The sequence below is a fragment of the Euphorbia lathyris genome, chromosome 9 (genome assembly GCF_963576675.1).
Source record: "Euphorbia lathyris chromosome 9, ddEupLath1.1, whole genome shotgun sequence".
In the NCBI taxonomy this organism is placed as follows: Eukaryota; Viridiplantae; Streptophyta; class Magnoliopsida; order Malpighiales; family Euphorbiaceae; genus Euphorbia; species Euphorbia lathyris.
The window spans coordinates 7,966,669-7,989,292 of NC_088918.1; the positions used below are offsets into that span (position 1 = coordinate 7,966,669).

At 32.8% G+C, this 22,624-nt stretch overlaps 2 protein-coding genes across 2 annotated transcripts; one reads left to right on the plus strand and one right to left on the minus strand.

The window, feature by feature from the left end:
• The first annotated feature begins 1,112 nt into the window (after positions 1-1,112).
• On the plus strand, positions 1,113-2,183 carry LOC136206139 (uncharacterized). Its single transcript, XM_065997069.1, has 2 exons — positions 1,113-1,533; positions 1,668-2,183. The coding sequence occupies exons 1-2, from the start codon at positions 1,420-1,422 to the stop codon at positions 1,929-1,931; spliced, it is 378 nt and encodes a 125-aa protein (XP_065853141.1). The 5' UTR covers positions 1,113-1,419; the 3' UTR covers positions 1,932-2,183.
• A 13,656-nt stretch (positions 2,184-15,839) lies between these two features.
• Positions 15,840-21,987, minus strand: LOC136205135 (auxin efflux carrier component 5-like). The gene is made up of 5 exons (XM_065995621.1): positions 21,260-21,987; positions 19,299-19,384; positions 17,466-17,623; positions 16,013-16,089; positions 15,840-15,915 (listed from the first exon to the last, which is right to left on the minus strand). Exons 1-5 carry the CDS (start codon positions 21,985-21,987, stop codon positions 15,840-15,842), a joined length of 1,125 nt encoding a protein of 374 aa, XP_065851693.1.
• Between the last annotated feature and the right edge of the window lie 637 nt (positions 21,988-22,624).

The following is a 22,624-nucleotide window of genomic DNA, read 5'->3' on the forward strand; positions in this document are numbered from 1 at the left end:
TATACTGTCTTTTTGTACGAATTAGACAAAAAAAATTCAAAAAATCCACCGAATTTATAAACATTAACCTCCAATTCTATTATTAAATTACAAAAAACATAAAATCTTTTTTTAGAACGAATTAATATGCAATTGGTGTAGCAGAATAAGAAACAAAAAAGATTTGTGTTTTATAATAGTGTTCGAATTTGACACAATTTATCAATATTAGTGGTAAAATTGCTATTAACTTCCAATATTAAGGGTAAAATTACACTATTTTAGACGTTAGAGATAAAATTATTCGTACCAAAAAAATTAGAAATATTTTTATATCTTAACCTGAAAATAAATGGGTAAGATTTTGAAATTCACACTATCCATGACTACCCTATCCATCAACTTGAATCTACATTTTCTTTAAAACTTTTGCATTGAATTTCTTCTTTATCCCATACAATTTGGATAAATTACACCAATAGCTATTAAACTTTATCCATTTTAACATTATGGCCACTGAACTTCAATTCTTAACGGTATGATTATTAAACTTTACACTTTTTAACATCGATGACCATTCAACTTTAACCAAGTCTTCAAAATGACCGTTAACGACCTCAAATTGAAAATATTCAAGAATTAAAGTTGTTCAGAACAACATTTACAATGAAACCGTATTTTTTATTTTTCAAAATCACATTTTTGGAGCTTTTTCTCTCTAAAAATTCACACACTCTCTCCTAACAAAACAACACCTAAATGACATCAAAACGAAAATTTTCAAGAATTAAAGTTTCTTTTAACGCTTTGTATTTTTTATTTTTAGGCCGTCAGTGGTCGTTTTGAGACATTAAGTGGCCACCAATGTTAAAAAGCGTAAAGTTTAATGACCATACTGTTAAGAATTGAAGTTCAGTCGCTGTATTAAATGGATAAAGGTCAATGGCCATGGGTGTAATTTACCCCATACAATTTTGACCTTGCAAATAAAAGGTAATGATGATAATAATGGAGAAACCATTTTGACAGGAGGCGGTCAAAATCAACCTAAGCGGCGGGGATAGTAAAAAAGAAAGAGAAAAATCAGAAGAGGAAGACAAACAAGTTGAATTTATACAAACCCCACACACTGATTCCCCCTTCTCTGTTTCAGTATGGCCCCAAAGTAACAAATTCCCCCATTTTTTCCCCTCTTTCAAACCATAGAAAAAACCCCATTTTTCCTTTGAGAAATCCTAATCAATTTCCCCCAAAATTATGCAAATGACCATCTAAACCAAACCCATCAACAACAAAAAGCTCAACTTTACTCACATTTATGATCCACCACACCAAATCAATCAACACATCCCCCCAACCCCAATTCTCATCTTAAAACCCTCCCCCAAACCAAACCCATCTAAAAAGATTCAACCTTTGATCCCATTTCATCCCATCATCATGTCTTCTTCCTATGGGGTCATCACCCCCTTTCCTCTCCTCCTCATTCTCCTAATTTCCCTTTCCCCTTTTGTTGTCATCAGTTACAGTGATTCAAGTACAACTACACCCCAAGTGAGTCTACATCTCTTGTTTTTCTTAAATGCAGCTTCAATTTCTTAGAAATTTCTTAGATCCCTTTGATTTTCTTGCAAAATTGGTGGATTAAATGTGTTTTTTGTTGTGGGTTTTGTTTGATTTTTGATTAGGTAAATGGGTCTTTAACAAGCAATGAGATTCTATCATTGATGGAGCCAGAAAAAGTTGTGGAGATGAGACTGATTTTGAATGAAAGTAAGAGAAAATTGAATGGTTTTCAGATTTGTGCACTTTGTACTTGCTGTGGTGGTGCTAAAGGTGTTTGCTTGCCTTCTCCTTGTTGTTATGCTATCAATTGCAACATCCCAAACAGACCTTTTGGTTTCTGTTCTTTCACCCCCAAGACCTGTAATTGCTTTGGATGCCATATCTAAGTAAGAAGATGATGAACATGTTTGTTTATAATTAATGTTAAGTTGTTTTTTGCTATTTCCAGTGGGAATTGTGTATACATTGATATGGAAGTAGCAAGTTCTAGTTAGGGTTTTAGCATTATATGGTAATTTGGGGGAAAACCTTTTGTTCTTTGTTTAATTAAGTTAATCCTGCTGCTTAAGTGATGATTTAATTGCTTAATTTTAGATTAAATTAATGAAATTGCTCAATAGAGCTAGTTAGTGTGTTTACTCATTGCAAAGATTCAAGATTTATCTTATTTTAATCCTTAATTTGGGTGAAACTTTGTTCTTTGTTTATTAAGTTAATTCTGCTGCTTAAGTGATGATTTAATTGCTTAATTTTAGATTAAATTAATGGAATTGCTCATTAGAGCTAGTTAGTGTGTTTACTCAAGATTCAAGATTTATCTTATTTTAATCCTTTTTATATGGTAATTTGGGGGAAACTTTGTTCTTTGTTTATTAAGTTAATCCTGCTGCTTAAGTGATGATTTTAGTGTGTTTACTCATTGCAAAGATTCAAGATTTATCTTATTTTAATCCTTCTATTCTAATCCTTGTCTGTCTTGTTATTATTTTATGGCATTACATCCATTTGACTCCCTAAACTAAAGCTTCAAAGTCAATTAGGACCGTAAACTAAGCAAAAATCATCAATTGAGTTCTCATCCTATCCTAAAATCAGCAACTGTGACTATTTGAGGAATAGGGTCCGAAACTGTTCAACTGAATGATTTTCGATGAAGCCTCAAATGATGATTTTTGTTCAGAATGGGGACTCAATTTATGAGTTTTGCTTGATTCAGGGACCTGATTGATGATTTTGATAGTTTAAGGTCTTTATTGGTTCAAAATAGGTTTGAGGAATAGGGTCTGAAACTATTCAACCAAATGATTTTATTTTCGATGAAGCTTCAAATGATGCTTTTTGCTTAATTTAGGGACCTAATTGATGATTTTAATAGTTTAAGCTCCTAATTGACTTTAGTTTGAGTAGCCAAATGGATATTATGCCTTATTTTATTGATTCTGCTGCTGGATGTAGTGCAGATTGCAACATCAAGGAGGTACTTTTTTTTTTTTTATCTTTGTTTATATTTTTTAAATATATCATCTGGGTATCTTTTTATTTTAATTTTTATTTAATTTTTCCACTTGGGTTTTTGTTATTTTTATCAAAAGTTGTTGTCTTTATTCCTGCTTTTCTGTCTATCTTCTTTGATCCTGATTCTGGCCCATGGTGTATAGAAGAAAGAATTATTTTTGTTTTTTTCTTTCACTTCAATGGTGGGCTACAACTATGTTTCGTATCCGTGTCCATATACGTTCGTTCGTGTTTCGTATCCATGTCCATATACGTTCGTTCATGTTTCGCATCCCTGTCCATATATGTTTCAATTTCTGTTTCCATTTGAAAGCGATTCTGTGTTTCGTGTCCGTTTCCATATACATTCGTGTTTCGTATCCGTGTCCATATATGCTCGTGTTTCGTATCGCTGTCCATATATGTTTCAATTTCTGTTTCCATTTGAAAGCGATTCTGTGTTTCGTCTCCGTGTCCATATAAGTTCGTGTTTCATATTGCTGTCCGTGTATGTTTCAATTTCAGTTTCCATTTGAAAGCGATTCTTTCTTTCGTATCCGTGTCCATTTAAGTTCATGTTTTGTATCCGTGTCCATATACGTTCTTGCTTCGTATCCCTGTCCATATATGTTTCAATTTCTGTTTCCATTTGAAAGAGATTCTGTGTTTTGTATCCGTGTCCATATAAGTTCGTGTTTCGTATCCGGGTCCATATAAGTTCGTGTTCTGTATCCGTGTCCATATAAGTTCGTGTTTCATATCCGTGTCCATATATGTTCGCGTTTCTTATCCGTTTCCATATATGTTTGTGTGACGTATGTGTCCATATATGTTTCAATTTCTGTTTCGAAAGTTACATTATGAAGAGCATGTTTTAGAAATAACATCTCATGATGTCTGTTTCCGCGTTCGTGCAACATAGTCGGAAAGTAGATTAGCATAGACCTTTTTCTTCTTCGGATATTTTCTTTATTTGTAACAAAAAGCTATGTTGCACGGACACTCCTCTTTAATTAGTAGCGTTTCTACGTTTCAATTTTTGTTTCTATTTCAAAGTTATGTTATGAATGCTATGTTTTAGAAACCTTTGTCGGAGGCACTAAAGCAGCCGTTTCCTTAGGCCGAATAGTCTCCTCTTCGGGTATTGTCAAACGTTTGGGGTCAACGGACCTCCGTGACTCCCTTCCGTCGCCTTTAACCCAACATATTCTATGTATGCAATGTGCTTACAATATGATGTTCTCATTTGGGTAGTCCTCCTTTTTTAGTACTAGATATGGCTATTGAGTGAGCGAATTTAGTACACCAGTCTTGATAACATGCACCTTAATGAGTATGTAGAATTTGCTCATTCACCGTTAGATCTAGACTTATTAGAATCCTAAGGTGGAGATTTAAAGTATTCTGAGGCTTAGATTTAATAAGTCTATATCTAACGGTCAATGAGCAAATTCACTTGCTCATTAAGGTGTATGTGAAAATTCCTGTTTAGCACACAGTGTAATTATATAAGATACAGTGCAATTTCAAGCTTTGTTAACAGAAGATGAGTATTCTTTTTCATGGGAAATTTCATGTTCTGGCCAGCTTCCAATCTCCAGTATTCTAGGTAATGTAAGTCTTGAAATTGCACATTTTCTGTTAACGAGACTTCAAATTACACCGTTTAATAAACATTAAATTTAAGATTGTGAAGACAAAATACACGTTTCTCTAATAACTATAGATCTGAATTTGTACTTTATCCATTTTTTTCCTCCTTTAAGTTGGATCTATAATTCATATATTTTCATTGGGGTACCATAATAGCCCGGAGATTTTTAGGGTTTAGAAAAATGTTAATTTAGCCTCAATGTATAAAATAACACAATTTGAATCCCAAAGTTTGTAAAATGATGCAATTACAGCCATGCGTTAACGAAACTCGACTATTAAATATGGGAAGAATCTCCGTCCCAGAGAGACTACTCATTCTCCCCTATAGTGTATTTTATGCCAACTCGAGATCCAAGAACAGTAGATGTTACAATGTCTCACTTGCCATTACACAAGTTTTGCTTTGACATTTCTCTAAAATAAAATAAAATATGAAAGCAATTTGGTACCTTTATCATTTTTTCTATTGATAAGAGCAAAATGGATAGATGAGTTATTATTGGTGGTGGATAAGATATTAATGGCATACCCAGCTATATATATCAAGTTGGGTGGAAGTTGGGTGAGAGCAATTAAACCTTAGCCCCTACTTGCTAAGATGGCAAGGTCAGACTTCTTTTTTCTTTCTTTATTAGGAAAATAAAAACTATCTTTTAAGCCCTTGATATTTTCGATTTTTGCTGATCGAGCTACAAATCTTTTACTTAGGACTTTGCTTGTTAATTTAGTTCGTTGTGAGCAGGGGTGGAGACAGGGGGAACCACCCTACTATGGATGGGTTCGGCCCAGATTTCCGATAAATTAAGGTTGTGGTGATTAATTAGCCTATTGGATTTATATTTAATTACAAAATTCAACTTGATTAATATATGATATGAGATAAAATTTTCTAAGTTTGTTCAAAACAATCAAATCTTACTTTTATAGTTCAAATTTAGCTTAATTTCGAGAAGTTTTACAGAATTACGGAAAAATTAGATATGGACCACTCAGAAAATAACAAGTGTATATATGTATTTTTTTTTAAAGCAAGTTTGTTTTAGCAATTTTTTTTTTATGCATGCAGGTGTAAATTACCAATCCAATATTCGTCACTCTGTGTGAGAATCTAAGGAGATATTTGGTAGCTCATTTTCATTCTCATATTTGTCATTTCAAAAAAGAGAGTTTTAGGTATTTAGTTAGTGACCTACTGTTTTCCTTTTACTCTTGAAAAGTAGCATTTTACAAAAGCAGAAAATCCCTACTTTTTGGAAAAGCAGTTTTTTTCAACAGCAAACAGTAACAACAAACAGTAGGTAAAACAAACGGGTCCTAATTTAGTTAAAAGAGTGTTGTTCATTTCATTATTCATTGGGTTTAATCTAATCTATCAAGTTCAAAGGTTAGGGACTAAATTGATAAACTTGAAAAGAACAAGGACCTAAAGTGTTTTTTACTTCTTGAAAGACCATTAATGTAGTCTTTAATGACTCTTTTTATTTCTGCTGCTGCTGATCACATGAAACAGATTTATACACTATATTCTTTTTTATTGAGTTAGATTTGGTAGGTAACTTTATAACTCAAAAGGTATAGTCTAATTAATCAGGTAAATTACATCCGCGGTACCTGAATTTTGAAGTTATTAGTATTATGGTTTTTGAATTTTCAATCTTGACATAAATATTTTTGAATTTCGATATCTACTAATATAACACTCCTTCTATTTTAAAATAATTGTCACATTTAATCAAATTACACATAATAAAAAAATGATTGATTTGTATTAAATTTATAAAAGAAAGACTAAAATATCTTTTATCTCTTTTTATTAATAATTTTATTTTTATAAAGTATCAGTTTGAAAAAACATGTGTAGAATTTTTTAACTTTACCTTTATATTATGTATTAAGCCCAAAGTGTATATTTCATTTGTTTGGGGCTAATGTGGAAATAAAGATAGCAATGGGGTTTGTGGTAACATTAAAATTAGTGATGTTGATAAGAGTGTGTTAGGAATGGCCTAATACATCATTTGCTCCCCGAACTTGTCTAAAAAGCTTAATCGGTTCCTTTAATTTTCAAAGTGTCCTCATAGCTTTCTGAACTTGCATAAAATATTCAGTTAGCCCCTTGAACTTGCGTAAAATGTAATCAATTAATCACTCGATTGCAAAAAAGTAAGTTAAATGGGGAAGATGTATTACACATGTCTTAAAAAAGTGAAACGGTCAAGATCGAGTATGCGGTTCTAATATTAGAGAAGATAAGTTTTACAGTTGAGCAAGTAAGAACTTCATTTTTAATCTATTGCGTGAATTATGTAATTCTCATTCCGTTTCATATTACATGTCTTTTTAGAGAGTTGCACATAGATTAAGAATATTACGAAAAAGATTTTGGTGCCCCTTATTTATTGATTCCAACAATTTATTTATTTTACAGTAAGTCTATTATTCTAATTACTCTCCATAAAAACCCACGATTTATAGCAGAAAGAATGCGATTTAATGTGTATGATCATATCAAAATGACATAAATTATGAAATAAAAAAATATCGAGAAAGACATGTAATATGAAACGGAGAGAGTAACATTCTAAGGAGCGTGCATCACATCTTTCGCATGCAGTTTACTTTTTTTTGCAACCGAGTGATTACTTGATTACATTTTACGCAAGTTTGGAAGAATAACCGGATATTTTATGCAAGTTCAGAGCTATTTAGATATTTTAAAAATTCAGGATTAATCAAGGTTTTTTTTTAGATAAGTTGAGAGGGTAAATGATGTATTAGGCCGTTAGGAATCTTAATGATCTAATTTTTTTTTTCTTTTTCTAATGAAAATATGAAAGAAGCCATGTGGTGGTTGTTTTAAGGAGAAAAAATAAACAATTAAAGTACATTTGTATAGTTGCCATCAAAGGGTATGTCTGTTTCATTTCATTACACAAGACATACTTATCCTTTCTATTTATTATTAACTTATTCATTAATAATTGGGAAAAGTTCAAATAAAACCCCGGTGGTTTCACTAATTTTCAGATAAAGGATTGTAGTTTATTTTTTGTCAAAACAAGGACTGAGGTTTCACACTTTTAATAATGCTATTAAAACTATCTTTAACGACCTGAAAATGAAAATTTTCAAGAATTAAAGTTGTTCAATGTCATATTTTCTATGGAACTACATTTTCGATTTTAGAAAATCATCTTTTTTGGAACTTTCTCTCTCTAAACATTAACTTTCTCTCTCTTTACCAAACATCACCTAAATAATCTCGAAATAAAAAAGCTGAAGAATTAAAGTTGCTTAAAATATTAGTAGTTCTTAAAATATGTCATTTTTGAAGTTGTTAAGAGTGATTTTAATAGTATCAATTGAAAAAGTCCTTATTTTGCTAAAGTTGAAAACCTCAGTCATCGTTTTGACAAAAAGTAAACTACAGTCCTTTATCTGAAAATTAGTGAAACCACATGGGTTTTATTTGAACTTTACCCTTAATAATTTATTAACATATATATAATTCTTTTAAAATAAATAAATATATAATTAACATTTATTCATACTGGGCCCGTTGATCCATCCGGTCCGCTTTTTATGGATTGGATTTAGATGTGCATATTTAATGTTGGGCTTTTTACATTACAATAGTGCTAATAATATTGGGAAAATTACACAGAAATTCATCTTTTAAAAACTATTTACAACTATATCAAGTTATAATTTTGGATTATACCAAACTAGTAAAATCAGTACTTTTAATATATTTTAAGGATTAAAATTTATAAATTAAAAGTCTAGAATATATTTTCTAGGGTTTATAATTTATGAATTGGAGTGTACAATTTTTAAATTATAGTATAAAATCATAATATAGAGAGAATAATGACAATAAGAATTAAATTTGGTGATGTAATTTAGTTGTTATTTTATATTTAATTATGATATTCATATATTTCCATGTTTTTAGGTGTAATCCTGTGAGACTTGTCTCAACCGGGCCGGATCTGTTACACAATTTTTGATACGTGATATGTAAACGTGATTTTTTTTTAATAGACTTAGTATGTAGATAAATAAGGAATTGATTTTTTTTTCTTATTTATTCACATATTAGACTCAATATGGAAAATATTTAAAACAATTACAGTAAAACCTCGATAAATGCATATCCTTGGGACCGAAAAAAAATATTCATTAAGCGAGATTATTTATTTATCGATAAATCAATATTTATTATTTTGTAGATAATTTTTCATTGTAAAATGCATACATTGTATGTGGTACGAAAAATCAAAAGACATCAATTAATGTATTACTTGAATCTAGAGACGTTTAATTTTTTTTTTTTTTGGTGAAACTTAATGCATTTAAAACTAAGTTCATGTACATAGCAAATGAAAAAGTTTAGTGTTTAGCTATAAAAGGTAGAAGATATATTCCAAGTACACATTCTTTTCTCCTCCAATGGCTTCTCATCATTTGAAAGGAGTAAAGAAATCAATTTTAACTGACAAAATGAGGAGTGCAATTTGTGAGAATAAGAAGGAGCATCCAAAACAATCAACTATAGGTGCATTTTTGTAAGAAGAAATGACTTCTAGTTGATTGATTATATATATATTGTATGTAATTCAATATATTAATTTATATTTTCATTGGACCCTTAAGGATTTAAATATTTTTATTACTTAATGCATTTAGCGAGGTTATTACTTTAATCCATTGGCCCAAGTCGGGACCGAAAGAATTTATTATATAAACGAGGTTATTACTTTATCGAACATTCATTTATCGAGGTTTAACTGTATCATATGTATGTGTCACGTGTAAAAAATTGTGTCATGTGGTATTCGAAAAGACACATCCAGTCATGAACAACCGTCTTCGTTTGTAAACAGTCATTTTCATTCATGAACAATTCTATTCATTTGTGAACAGAAATGTCCATTCAAGTTTTCTTTATATAGAACGGAACTGTCAAATTTTACTTACTTGAAAAAAAATACTCTGATTTTTTTTATCTGTGTATGTTTATATCGTTCTTGTTATCCTATTCCGATGATAACTTCTACACACGGTTAGAATTCGTTAATATTTTTGTTGTATCCTTGGAAACGATAGCCAATAGCGGCTAAATCTATCTTAAAGAATCTGTTAATACGTGCCTCAAAACCCGTTCAACTTTCAATTCTTTCGTTCAGGTTTTTCGTAATTTAATCTATTACATAATTTCAGTTTAATAATATTCTTATATTGTTAATGTTGTTATTCCTGTTTCGATGATCTTTTTGGAATAATATTTTCCTATAGATAATGCTATTAAATAATACCACAAGATACAAATGACAAAATTTTGAATACTACACATAAGCTAATACATTTCATCAATTTTTAAAAAATTACCAAATAAATGGAATCACTATTCTATTATATTACAACGTAACAAACTGACGCAACCTAAAGGTTTTATAATTTGCAAGAAAAATAAGAAAAAAAAAAAAAACAACCCTTCTTGCAATTAAATCCAAAGAAATTACCAGGAACAAGAATTTCCCAAAAAAAAAATCAATAAATTAAAATCACCGTTCTTTTTTCTTTTCTCATTTCCCGAAAATTACGAGCCAGAATTCAAAGTTCGGGAATACCATTGCAGCAACTCAAACTCTTTTTCAGACGAAAAATCACCCGAAACCGCCCTTTTGAGAATTAGGTTCCGGTGGATAGAGATACAACGGAACCCGTGCATAATGGATCCGTGCATCCCCGTCCTCCACGATGGAAAATAAACGTAAATTAATTTAATTAACAACAAGAGCCAATATTAATGAAATACCACATTGAAATACAACAAACATATTGTGTATCCAAAGTTTGTTCTGAGGATTTAGGTGGATCTCCTATGGCTTCTCCCATGAAAATCAACATAGTTAGGATGATCATCACCGTTAAATTTTGCATCAATCTGAATGATCTAAGGGTTGGTGTTAACCCCATTTTGAAATTTCTGAGGTTACACAAGAAAATATTATAATAGGAGGTGGATTTAAGTTTATGATATATATATATTTATTTATTTTTTGTGTTGTTGAAATGGCTAGATTTTAGGAGAATTATGACTATAAATGGTGGAATTAATTTAAAATAAATGTTATTCCTAATATATAGGAAATTTGAGTTGGAAATATTCACTTTGTCCTATTTTTTCAATGCTATTTCTATGGCTATACATAAATCATATTTATGTTTATATATACATGTTAAGGCTTGTGATGTTTATTTAGGATTGGCTTAATGCATTATTGATGCGGAGCATTTCCTTTGAGGATCGAGTCCGAGTGAGGGAAGTCGGAGGAGGAACCAAACACGAACAATCAAGCGAGTAAAAGGGTCAAAAACAGTCTCACGCTCCGCGTGGATGATGATCTGATCCGGAAGGAGTGACACTTATTGGATCAGCAGCTAACCCACGCTCCGAGTGGGAACCCCACCTCCAACGTGAATTAAGTCACGCTCCGTGTGGGCTCACTTAAAAGCAATGTTATAAAACTTGGACCGGACCGACTGGTTCGACCGGTCAAACTGGAAACCGGCTAAACTTCTGGTTCAAGAAGCTATTTATTAATTACTTTGTATTTTTAATTTATTATCATAGTTTCATTAATTACATTTGTTGTAAGTTTTTTATTTGAACCATGTTCTAAGTTTTTTTGAAAGGACATTTATTGTAAGTTTATATTTATAATTAACTATAGTTTATATTTATAATTTTAAATTAATTATATATAATTAATATATATTTTTTATTTATTACGTGATCTAGTCCGACCATTCTGAGCCATCCGATCCGACCAAGTGACCTGTGACCCAGTTATAAATCCGGTTTGATGTCCGGTCCGATTCTGATACATTGCTTAAAAGGCCTTGTGAATCTGTCTTGCTCCTTACTCCAGCTTCATCTTTATTACAACTCTGTCACTCCTTAATTACAACTCATGTCACTCCATATTTACAACCATTCCACCCCTTTACCCTTACTCCAATTTACCCTTATCTTTACCTTTTTAATTGTCAATTACTATACCTAGCCACAAATTCCTACCTCTAGCCTCGGGAATTGACCGAACTACCCTTTGCAGAAAAATTGAAAAAAGACAAAACCTCTCAAGAACCCTATACACTCTTCGATCAAATCCGGACTAATTTTTGAACCAAATCATGGATGGTGACAGAGGCCGTAAAGGAAAAGCGAAAATGGTAAGATTTACGGTTTTATTTTGTTGATTTACGCTTCAATTTGAGATATGTGGGATCTTTTTAAAAATTGTCGGAATCGCAGTCGAGCGTATGAACATAACGCCCGACCTGTGGTTCCGGCGTAAGAACATCACGCCCGACCAGTGGTGCGGGCGTGATAGCAACATGTCCGAACTATAGGTCGGGCGTGATGTTCAAACGCCCGAACCATAGGTCGGACGTGATGTTCATACGCCCGACCAGTGGTTCGGGCGTGATGTTCATACGCCCGAGGGTGTTTTTTTTAAATTATATTTACATTTTAATTAATTTAGTTTAATTTATAATTTATATGTTACAATTTTAGGTTAATTTAGTGTAATTTTTTGTAGACGGAGCGGCCTACTAAAGGGGGGGGGAATCCATCCCGTCATCTGCTCGTCGTCTAGATATGGCCGACGAGGATGATACACCACGACATATGAGATTGCATGGTATTGATATATCTGCTCGTAGGCAGAGAGGGGCTGCGACGGAACAGGTGCGGAGGGGTTCGATTGTGGATCAGCCCGATATTCATGGATCAGAGGGGGCGACGGATTTTGATGACAGAGAGCCTGATAGCGATTCTGTGGAGGACTACTTGGATGTGGTAGCCCAGGTACTGCGACAGTCTACAGCTGCACGTGATCGCGAGGGTGAGGATGTCGATGAGCAGCCGACCCCGGTTAGACAGCCGACCCGGCGCATAGGAGGTCGCTTTGCGAGTACATATATTTTTTAGTATAATTTTAGTATAATTTTATAATTTTAGTATAATTTTATAAATTTAGTATAATTTTAGTATAATTTTATAACTTTAGTATAATTTTATAATTCTAGTATAGTTTAGCATAATTTTATAAATTTATTATAGTTTAGTATAATTTTATAAATTTAGTATAATTTTAGTATAATTTAATAGTTTTAGTATAATTTTATAATTTAGTATAATTTAATAATTTAGTATAACTTGAGTATAATTTTATAATTTTAGTATAATTTAATAGTTTTAGTATAATTTTAGTATAACTTTAGTATAATTTTATAATTTTAGTATAATTTTATAACTTTCAGGGGCCAACAAACGTCCCAAAGCTAGTGAGGAAGAAAGCTAGATTGTTAGTAGATCGGTGGATGGTGGCCCCGTTGATGGTTCTGTGATTCCTAGTTTTTTAGGACATTTTGCCTCACGGATGCTAGGAGGAGAGCTTCGGTCGTTTCTGACATGCTACAACAGATCAACAGCATGCCGAGATTTGTGGGTGTGGTTTTCTGGTGCGTCACCCGAGGTAAGAATAATTTAGTTTGTCAACATTTATTGTAATTTGTATTTTTAACTATAAACCTAAAAAACATTCAGTAATTGTATATGTGTCATTTTACAGCTGAAGGATATGATCGAGAAGACTGGGTTGTCTCACCTTCCACATATCATGTTTAGGAACCTCGACACTCTGCTGTTGACTGCGTTCATGGAGCGGTGGCAGCCCGATACGAACTCATTTCACATGCCGTTCGGGGAGATGACTATCCAGCTGCATGATGTATGTCAGATTCTTCGGATCCCGATCGACGGTACGATGGTGTTCGAGTCTCCCACTACTGACCGGCTGCATGCCATGTGCATGATGATGTTCGGGGTGGATCGGGAGCAGCTTCTGTCGCCGACCCGACATCTCTGGAGTGGTGGAGGTGTATTTGTTGATGCTGTACATAGGCTTGTCATCGAGGGTAGGGATGACGCTACTCGGGCCACAGCGTGGATGTGGCTTATGCTCGGATCCACTTTGTTTGTTGACAAGAGTGGAGATAGGATTAGGCCGACCCATCTTGCTGAGGATTACGGCGGTGTCAGAGGGACAGCTGGACTTTCATGGGGGTCTGCTACACTTGCCACGTTGTACCGGCAGCTGGGGATAGCAAGCAGAGGAGACTGTTCTGGTATATGCGGATGTTTGACCCTACTACAGACGTGGATATACGAGTATTTTCCGGTGTTCCGACCGCATAGACTAGCTCACGTGATCCCAGCTGACCATGCACGTGCACTAAGATGGGAGGTCGGGTTACCAGGTAAAACGACCACCCGACTAGATACCATACGCGGGCAGCTGGACCGTATGACGGCAGCAGAGGTATTTTATAAAATTTTATAAGTAATTTAAGTATTATTTATAGTATATTATTTATAGTATATTATTGAGTATTTTTTTTTTCAGGTGACGTGGTTGCCTTATGGTCCTGTCCCCGATGATGATCGGCTTCGAGTGTCCTACGCCGGTTGGATACGGTGTAGAGACATCGTCGAGCCGTATATGCCGGATCGAGTGTTGCGACAGATCGGATATACTCAGCCTATCCCAGCTGAGCGTATTAGACCTGATAAAGCAGTACGACCATGGAGGTCTTTATCGTACAGGCTCACGCATTCCTCTGTCACAGTTGAGGATACCTGACGGAGATTTCCATCGGCTCGGGGCATTGATCGGAGGAGATGCCGGCCAGTTGGATACGATCCCACTGCCTGTGATCTTGCTTACATGGACTGGTATATACGATATTCGCATCCTCATCTCCTTCATGCACCACAGGATGGACCGGTCCAGTATGCTCGCGCCAACAACGAATTTGTAAGTTTATTATTATTTAATATTATTATTTAGTATTAGTTTATATGTGTTTATTTTTTAATATTTATTTTTTTTTGCAGTGGGTTAGCTGGTTGTGGCGTGTCACCCAACTAGCAGCTACCCACCGATCTGACGAGGATGCTCCACGCATTAAGAGGGAGATGGATGTCGGGCGAACTAAATTATTTTAGTAGAACTTTATACATTTTAACACTTTTGATATTATATGTACTCTTTTATGTTTATTAAGATATTATATATACTCTTTTATGTTTATTAATTTTTATTTTAATGTTTATGTTGTTAAATTTTATTTGTTAAAAGGTAATCCGAGCCACAAATGCCGTAATTTTTATTTCTAAACGGATAATTCGAGTTAACCACAATCATCAACAATTTTTTTTGGATTTATTCATGGGGGCGTGAGGTAATCACGCCTCAGCACAGGGTGAGGCGTGAGGCTATCACATCGTAGGGTCGGACGTGATAGCCTCACGCCTCACCCTGTGGTGAGGCATGATTACCTCACGCCCGCGTGCCGGGAGAGGTATTTTTCCCCCATTTCCCACCTGAAAGCCTCAAAGGGTATTTTCGTCCTTTCACGGGGCTAGAGATGGGAAATTGGGGTTGGATTTAACAACACCCTTTTAATTAGTTATGCAATTTTCCCTTTATGTAATTTGGCAACTAGGTTTTGAGATGATATAAATTCATCTCTTTCTATTGTAATGTTTAACTTTTTATCAATACAAATTATATTTTCTTTTTTATGAAGTTTTTGTTAAGGTTTCAACCTTCAACAATGGGGAATCTTGATTTCCTACGAATTTAGGCCGTAAACCCGGGATTCACTCCTTCAAGTTTAGCTTGAGAAGAACCTCTTTATTAGTTTAAGATTAAAATTAACACGTTCCGAAAACTGATCCGTATCAATTATTTGTCTGAACTTGTTCAGAAACTTGATTGATTTTCTGAACTTTTAAAGTATCAACTTACATAAAATGTTTAATTAGTCATTTGAACATGCGTAAAAATGTAATTAATTAATCACTCGGACTGTAAAAAAAAAATAAACTGCATGCGAAAGATGTGTTGAAAAAAAAACTTCTAATATATATATATATATATATAATGAAGCAAAAATCCAATATGGATTACCTCATAACCTGATAATGAATAATTAATAATTAGACAATTTTTTTCTAAAAAAGAAAAAAAGACAAATTCTCTAACAATAATAATAAAAATGTGTCAATTTGGCACACACTCTAGGATTGCATAATAAGCTATTAGCACTGGAAGAGATGCTATCATTCCGAAGATTACACTGCAAAAATTAAAATTAAAATTAAATTAAAACATTAATTAATAAAAATAATTTAGCTAATTATGTTTAATTATATGCTAATTATTGAGAAACTTACGCTGTGCTAAGCACTTGGGCATGCAATCCATATTCTTTAGCATAAATGAATGAAGTTATTGCTTGTGGTAATGCTGCCTGTAATATATAAAATATATATAAAACAATTAAATTCATTAAACAATCAAATTTAATTCGTAGGTGAATCCGATTAATCCGTTTGGGGTAGACCTGTTCAAGGATTAGGCCGGGTCAGGTTATACATCTAAATTACTCTAAATTACTTTGTCCAAATCCATCCCAACCCGTACTATACATATATCAGACTCGGACCAAGATGGGCTAGACTAAAAAACTAATTCTCAAACCCGGCACATTCATCTAATATATTTATACTAAAATATAAATTATAACTTAAAATTAAATTGTCAGTATATTTAAAAAAAAAAATAATAATCAGTGCACTGTAATTTAAAAGGATAAGGTGTAAAATACCATAACATTTACCGTTAGGAGCAATTTTACTACTAACGTCTAAAATGATGTAATTTTACCCCTAACTTGGCAGTTAAGAGCAATTTTACCCATAATATTGACAAGTTGAGTCAATTTGAGAAATTATTCAACAAACTGTCTTCTCGGTCTCAAATCCTGTAATCTAAACTTCAGATGTACGTCATTTTATCACTCATTAATAACAGATCACAAACATATGATCAGACGTGAATTTTTTTAAATAAAATAAAAAAATATACTGTTTTTTTACGAGTTGGACAAAAAAAATTTAAATATTTAACCAAATTTATAAATATTAATCTCCAATTCTATTATTAAATCACAGAAAATATGAAATATTTTTTAGAACCAACTGATATGCAATTGGTGAATAATAAAGAACAAAATATATATGTTTTATAATAATGTCTGAAAATTGACCCAACTTGCGAATGTTAGAGGTAAAATTGCTCTTGATTGCCAACGTTGAGGATAAAATTGCACTATTTTAAACGTTAGGAGTAAAATTGCTCCTAACCTTAAATGTTAGAGGTATTTTTACGCTTTATCAATAACATGATAACTAGACCTGTCAACGGGTCTGGATACCCGTCCGACCCGTGTCCTTTGGGCCGGGCTTGGACAGTATAAATTAAGCTTAGGCCCAGCCCGGCCCAGGTCCGCTAAAGCCCACCTATTTTTTGGATAGATTTGGGATTGATTAAAATAGCACGGTCTGGCCCGTCTATTAATATTAACTAATTAATTTATATATTTATATATTAAATATTACTTTTAAATATAAATTTTATTTTTTATAATTAAAAATTATGTATATATATTAGGTGGGGTTATATGGACTGGGCTTGAAATTTGATTTTTAAATCCGAGCCCAACCCGGCCCGAACCTGCCTAAATTTATAGCGGACTGGGCTGGGTTGGGCTTGGACAGAGTACTTTCACATAAAAGCCCGATAGGCCCGGCTCAGCCCCGCCCATGGCCATTGATAACGGATTACCTGAATAATAGCTATACGTAAAACGTCACCGCGTAAACCCACAACGATAGAGCCGATAGCCATAGCAACGGGTCCAGCAATAAACCTCAAAACCATCCCTATTATAGTTAGCCCTGTTCCACATGCTATCACCTTCTCTTGTAATGCCATAAATATGCCTGCACATGATGATCATAATTATAAATTAATTCAACCATGATATATATATATATATATATATATATAATAATCAACTACTTTCATGCTTTTAAAAGATAAAAATTTTAACTACTTTTATTAATGGGTAAAGTACATCCATGACCACTGAACTTTACCTATTTTAACATTGTGGCCACTGAATTTCAATTTTTAACGGTATGATCACTGAATTTTATATTTTTTTAACACTAATAACCACTTAACTTTAACTAACTTTTCAAAATGACCGTTAATGATCTCAAAATGAAAATATTCAAGAATTAAAGTTGTTCAGAATAACATTTACCATGAAACCACATTTTTTATTTTTCAAAATCAAATTTTTTTGGAGCTTTCTCTCTCTAAAAATTGACTCTATCTCCTAACCCAAAAACAACTAAATAACATCAAAACGAAATTTTTCAAAAATCAAAGTTCCTTAGAATATCATTAACTCTTTGAATTTTTTATTTTGAGATTGTCAATGGTTGTTTTGAGACGTTGAGTGGTCACTGGTGTTAAAAAAGTGTAAAGTTAAGTGGTTATACCGTTAATAATTGAAGTTCAGTGGCTACAATGTTAAAATAGATAAAGTTCAGTAGACATGAGTGTAATTTATCCTATATATTATTTTGAAATTGGAATTGTAATAATGAGTCTATAGAATTTGGTTATTCGCCGTTAGATATATAAAACCAAATCTTGGAATGCTTTGAATCTCCACTATAGAATTCTTATAAGCCTCAATCTAACAGTGAATGACCAAATTCTATACGGTCATTAAGGTCCATGTGATCAAAACCGGCAGCGCTGTATAAATTCATATAATTGTTTCTAATATTTGAAAGTTAAGCCTTTCGTTCTTTAGTTGGGTAAATTACACCCATGGCCACTGAACTTTATCCATTTTAACATTGTGGCCACTAAACTTCAATTCTTAATGGTATGACCACTAAACTTTAGACTTTTTAACATTGGTGGCCACTCAACTTTAACCAAATCCTCAAAATGACCGTTAACAACTTCAAAATGAAAATATTCAAGAATTAAAGTTGTTCAGAACTATGAAACCACATTTTTTATTTTCCAAAATCACATTTTTTGGAGCTTTGTCTCTCTAAAAATTCACTCTCTCTCCTAACCAAACAACACCTAAATGATCCCGAAACGAAAATTTTCAAGAATTAAAGTTCCTTAGAATATCATTAACTCTTCGATTTTTTAATTTTCAGACCTTCAGCGGTCGTTTTGAGGCGTTGAGTGACCGCCAGTGTTAAAAGTGTAAAGTTCAATAACCATACTATTAAAAATTGAAATTCAATGACCATAATGTTAAATGGGTAAAGTTCAGTGGCCATAGGTGTAATTTACCCTTCTTTAGTTAGAAGAAAAAGTCAATGAAGTATTAAAATCCAAATTTTACCTTTTTATTTTTTCAATTAATTAAAAACACTAAAAATAGAGGTCACCTCGGGTCTCGATGGGACCGAGATTAGCACGATTCCAATTCTGGTCCCAGATTGATCCTAATTCTTATCGAATTATTAAAAATTAACAAATTTAGCATGATCCCGATTCGGGTCCGACCCGAATCGGTCAACATTTTAGTTTTTTATACAAAAAATATTGTAAAGAAAGTGATAAAGTCATACTTACCCATACTAAACATGGCAGTGCCTGTACCAGCTTTAGACATAATCAAAACAGAACCCTCCAATATGCTTGGCATCTTCAAATGCCACCTACAAAATAAAGGGAATTTAATTAATTCATCTAAAAGGCATTTAAATTATCACTCGCACCGAGAGCTGTAAATAAGCTGAATCGCTTTATACACTGCTCGGCGCTCGACTTGATAAAAATTCGATCATATTCGACTCGAACACGATTTTGAGGCTCAGTTGAGTTTGAGCATGTCGGAATTTTAATTCGAAAGCTCGGTTATAAGTTTGTGAACAAACTCGACTATAAAGCTCATAAACAAATTTTTAATTTTGTAGGTTTTAAAATCAAAACTACGGATAGTTTTGTGTTGGTAATAATATTTATATCTAATAGTTTGATATATTTGAATTTGGGGTAAATAATTATAAGATCCTTATATTTTTACTTAACTCACTAGTAGATCCATCATATTATTATAAGGTCCTAGGTTTTATATTAATCAATACTTTAGTCCATTTATTTATTTTTATACATGAAAGTACAAAATTATCTCTAATTATACAAATAAAATAACTTATCTTCCAGTTTTCAAATTTAAACAAAATAGTTTTAATAAAATTTATATAGTATATGTGCACCAAAATTCTTATAACGTATCTATATATTAATTATAAAAAAATTTATATTTCGTATTCTCTTAAAAAAAATCACTTTTATAATTTTATATAGTTGTAATCCTATTTTCATAATCTTTACAATATTTATCATTTATTTTTTTTAATGAATTGTTCTACACTATTAAAATTTATAATTATAAGATAAAACAATTAACTAATATCGAGATTATTATTATGAAGGGAAAAAAATATGACAAGGAAAAATGGATACTTTATTATTAAAACATATAGTAAGAGTAATTTTGGTATTTTAAATTTTATTTAGTCTAATTTGACAATTGACTCAAATATAAGAATTAAAGAGTTGACGAAAATAAAAACTGATAGACTATATAATCATTTCTAAAAATACACTGAGACATTATAATTATTTATCCTTGAATTTATTAATAAGTTAGGGTTTAATTTTTCTCGTTACTTGATTATAAATATAATTAATGAGTATTTCGCGAGTAAAGTTCATTAATTGTTGCTCACGAACAAAGATCATTAACATAATTAACATATCGAACTCATTAATTTTTGAGCTCGAATTAAACTCTTGAGCATATAATTTTCTTAATGAGCCGAGCATGATTTTCAGCTCGAATCAAGCTCATTAATTTTTTTTGTCGAACCAACCATAGGCTCGACTCGATTACAGTCTTATATATATAATGGGTTAATTACAAGTAGATACCATGTGGTTACACAAATTTACAGATGAGTACATATGATATTTTCCTTTACAAACGCAATCCTGTGGTTTGCAAATTTTACAATTTTTTTTAATTTGTCAAATTTGGCCGATAACAACGTCAAAATGAAAATTTTCAAGAACTAAAGATGTTTAGTATCATATTTAATATGAAACCATATTTTTTATTTTTCAAAATCATCATTTTTGGATCTCTCTCTAAACATTAACTTTCTCTCTCATAAAAAAAACATCTAAATGGCTTCAAATCTAAAAAATTAAAGAATTAAAGTTGCTTAAAATATCATTTAACTCTTGAAAATTTTCATTTCGAGGTCGTTATCGGCCAAATTCTGACAAAGTGAACCCAAATGCAAAATTTTGCAAACCACAAGGTTGCGTTTGAAAAGAAATACCACATGTACCCATCTGCAAATCGACAAAACCACATGACATCTATATGTAATTAACCATTTTCTTAATCAGCCGAGCATGGTTTTGAGCTCGAATCAAGCTCATTAATTTTTTTTGTCAAACCGAACATAGGCTCGACTCGATTACAACCATATATATATATAAATGAACAAAGAAATTAATACCTGTTTGCTATAAAAGCCCAAAGAATACCAAGAAAACAAGAAAATGAATTAGGATTCATAGCCACTTTCACCAAAACCACCTTCATCAAACTCCAAAAACCACCTCTACCACCACTACCACTATCACCATCATTATTACTTCCCAAATTGCCCTCCAAATCCTCATTATTTCCCAGACTACCCTCCAAACCCTCATTATTCCCCAGACCACCCTCCATAGCCTCATTATTTCCAGAAGCCACAACAACATCAAGTTTAGCTCTTCTAATCTCCAACAAAAACAGCAAAAGACTCTGCCAAATGGTAAATTGCACAACAGATCCTTGAACAATAAGATTAATTCCAATTTCCCCAAACATAGCTTTCATCAAAGGAACACCAAGAACAAGAGAATTAGTCATGGTGCATAAGGAGAAACTTGTAATAAACCAAGTGAAACTTCCTTTCTTGCTAAACTTAACCCAGAAACCAAGAACAAGAAGAATAAGAGCTTTGGAGATTGCATCTGCTGCTATGAATATGTAATTCATTTTGAAAGGATTAGCATGAGAAGTGAAATCAAAGGTAAAAAAAGGAAGAGTAAAAAAACAAACTAAACTATTTACTGCTTCACATTGTTCTGGTGTGAAGATTTTCCACCATTTTACTGAACCATAGCCTAGGATTAGAGCAACATAAAGGGGTGCCATGGCTTCTATTACTTTGTATATGTCTTCCCATCCTATCATTGTGTTGTTTGAAAGTGTGTGAAAGTGGGTGAAAGTATGTGAAAGTGTTTGAAAGTATGTGAAACTTGTTTTAATGAGAAACTATTGTAAGATGTTTGGTTATATATATATATATATATATATAAAAGAAAAAGAAGCAAAAACCAAGTTGAATTGGTTAATTTAGTGAGTATTCATTCTTCTCACTCTTTAGGGTTTCAACAAATGTATTAATACTTGTTACGAGGCCTGGTTAGAGCCCGAACCAAAGCCCCGTGTAGTGTTGAGGTTTCCTCGAGTCTCAGCCAGCCAACACCATCCGAAAGGATCTATCCCCTTTTAACACCAGGCATCCCGTTAATTTATATATCCGTAATCCGTCCAGGAGGGGTTTACCGTGGTTAAACCTCGATATAGAAAGAATCCGCACTATGGGCCCACTCAAAGTGTCCGTCGGGATTCCACCCGACGGAGACATTCGCCTCCCTTCCTAAAGGTCAGATGCCTGACTCTCATAGTCCATAGTGGACTAGGATGAATCGCTTAAACTAGTCATGACAATTGGTCCAGGGGTTGGCGGAGATCCGATGCCAGAGACCCTGTCCTCCTGTAGTGTTTCTTACGCCGAGTCCAAGCCCACGACAAATGTTCCATTCAC

Excerpts from the sequence above, each read along its gene's own strand:
- LOC136206139 (XM_065997069.1), top strand. The coding sequence starts at position 1,420 with ATGTCTTCTTCCTATGGGGTCATCACCCCCTTTCCTCTCCTCCTCATT. Across the intron at positions 1,534-1,667 it reads CAAGTACAACTACACCCCAA|GTAAATGGGTCTTTAACAAG; the intron begins GTGAGTCTACAT and ends ATTTTTGATTAG.
- LOC136205135 (XM_065995621.1), bottom strand. The coding sequence starts at position 21,987 with ATGATAGGATGGGAAGACATATACAAAGTAATAGAAGCCATGGCACCC. Across the intron at positions 19,385-21,259 it reads TGGGCTTTTATAGCAAACAG|GTGGCATTTGAAGATGCCAA; the intron begins GTATTAATTTCT and ends TTTATTTTGTAG. Across the intron at positions 17,624-19,298 it reads CACTGCCATGTTTAGTATGG|GCATATTTATGGCATTACAA; the intron begins GTAAGTATGACT and ends CATCATGTGCAG.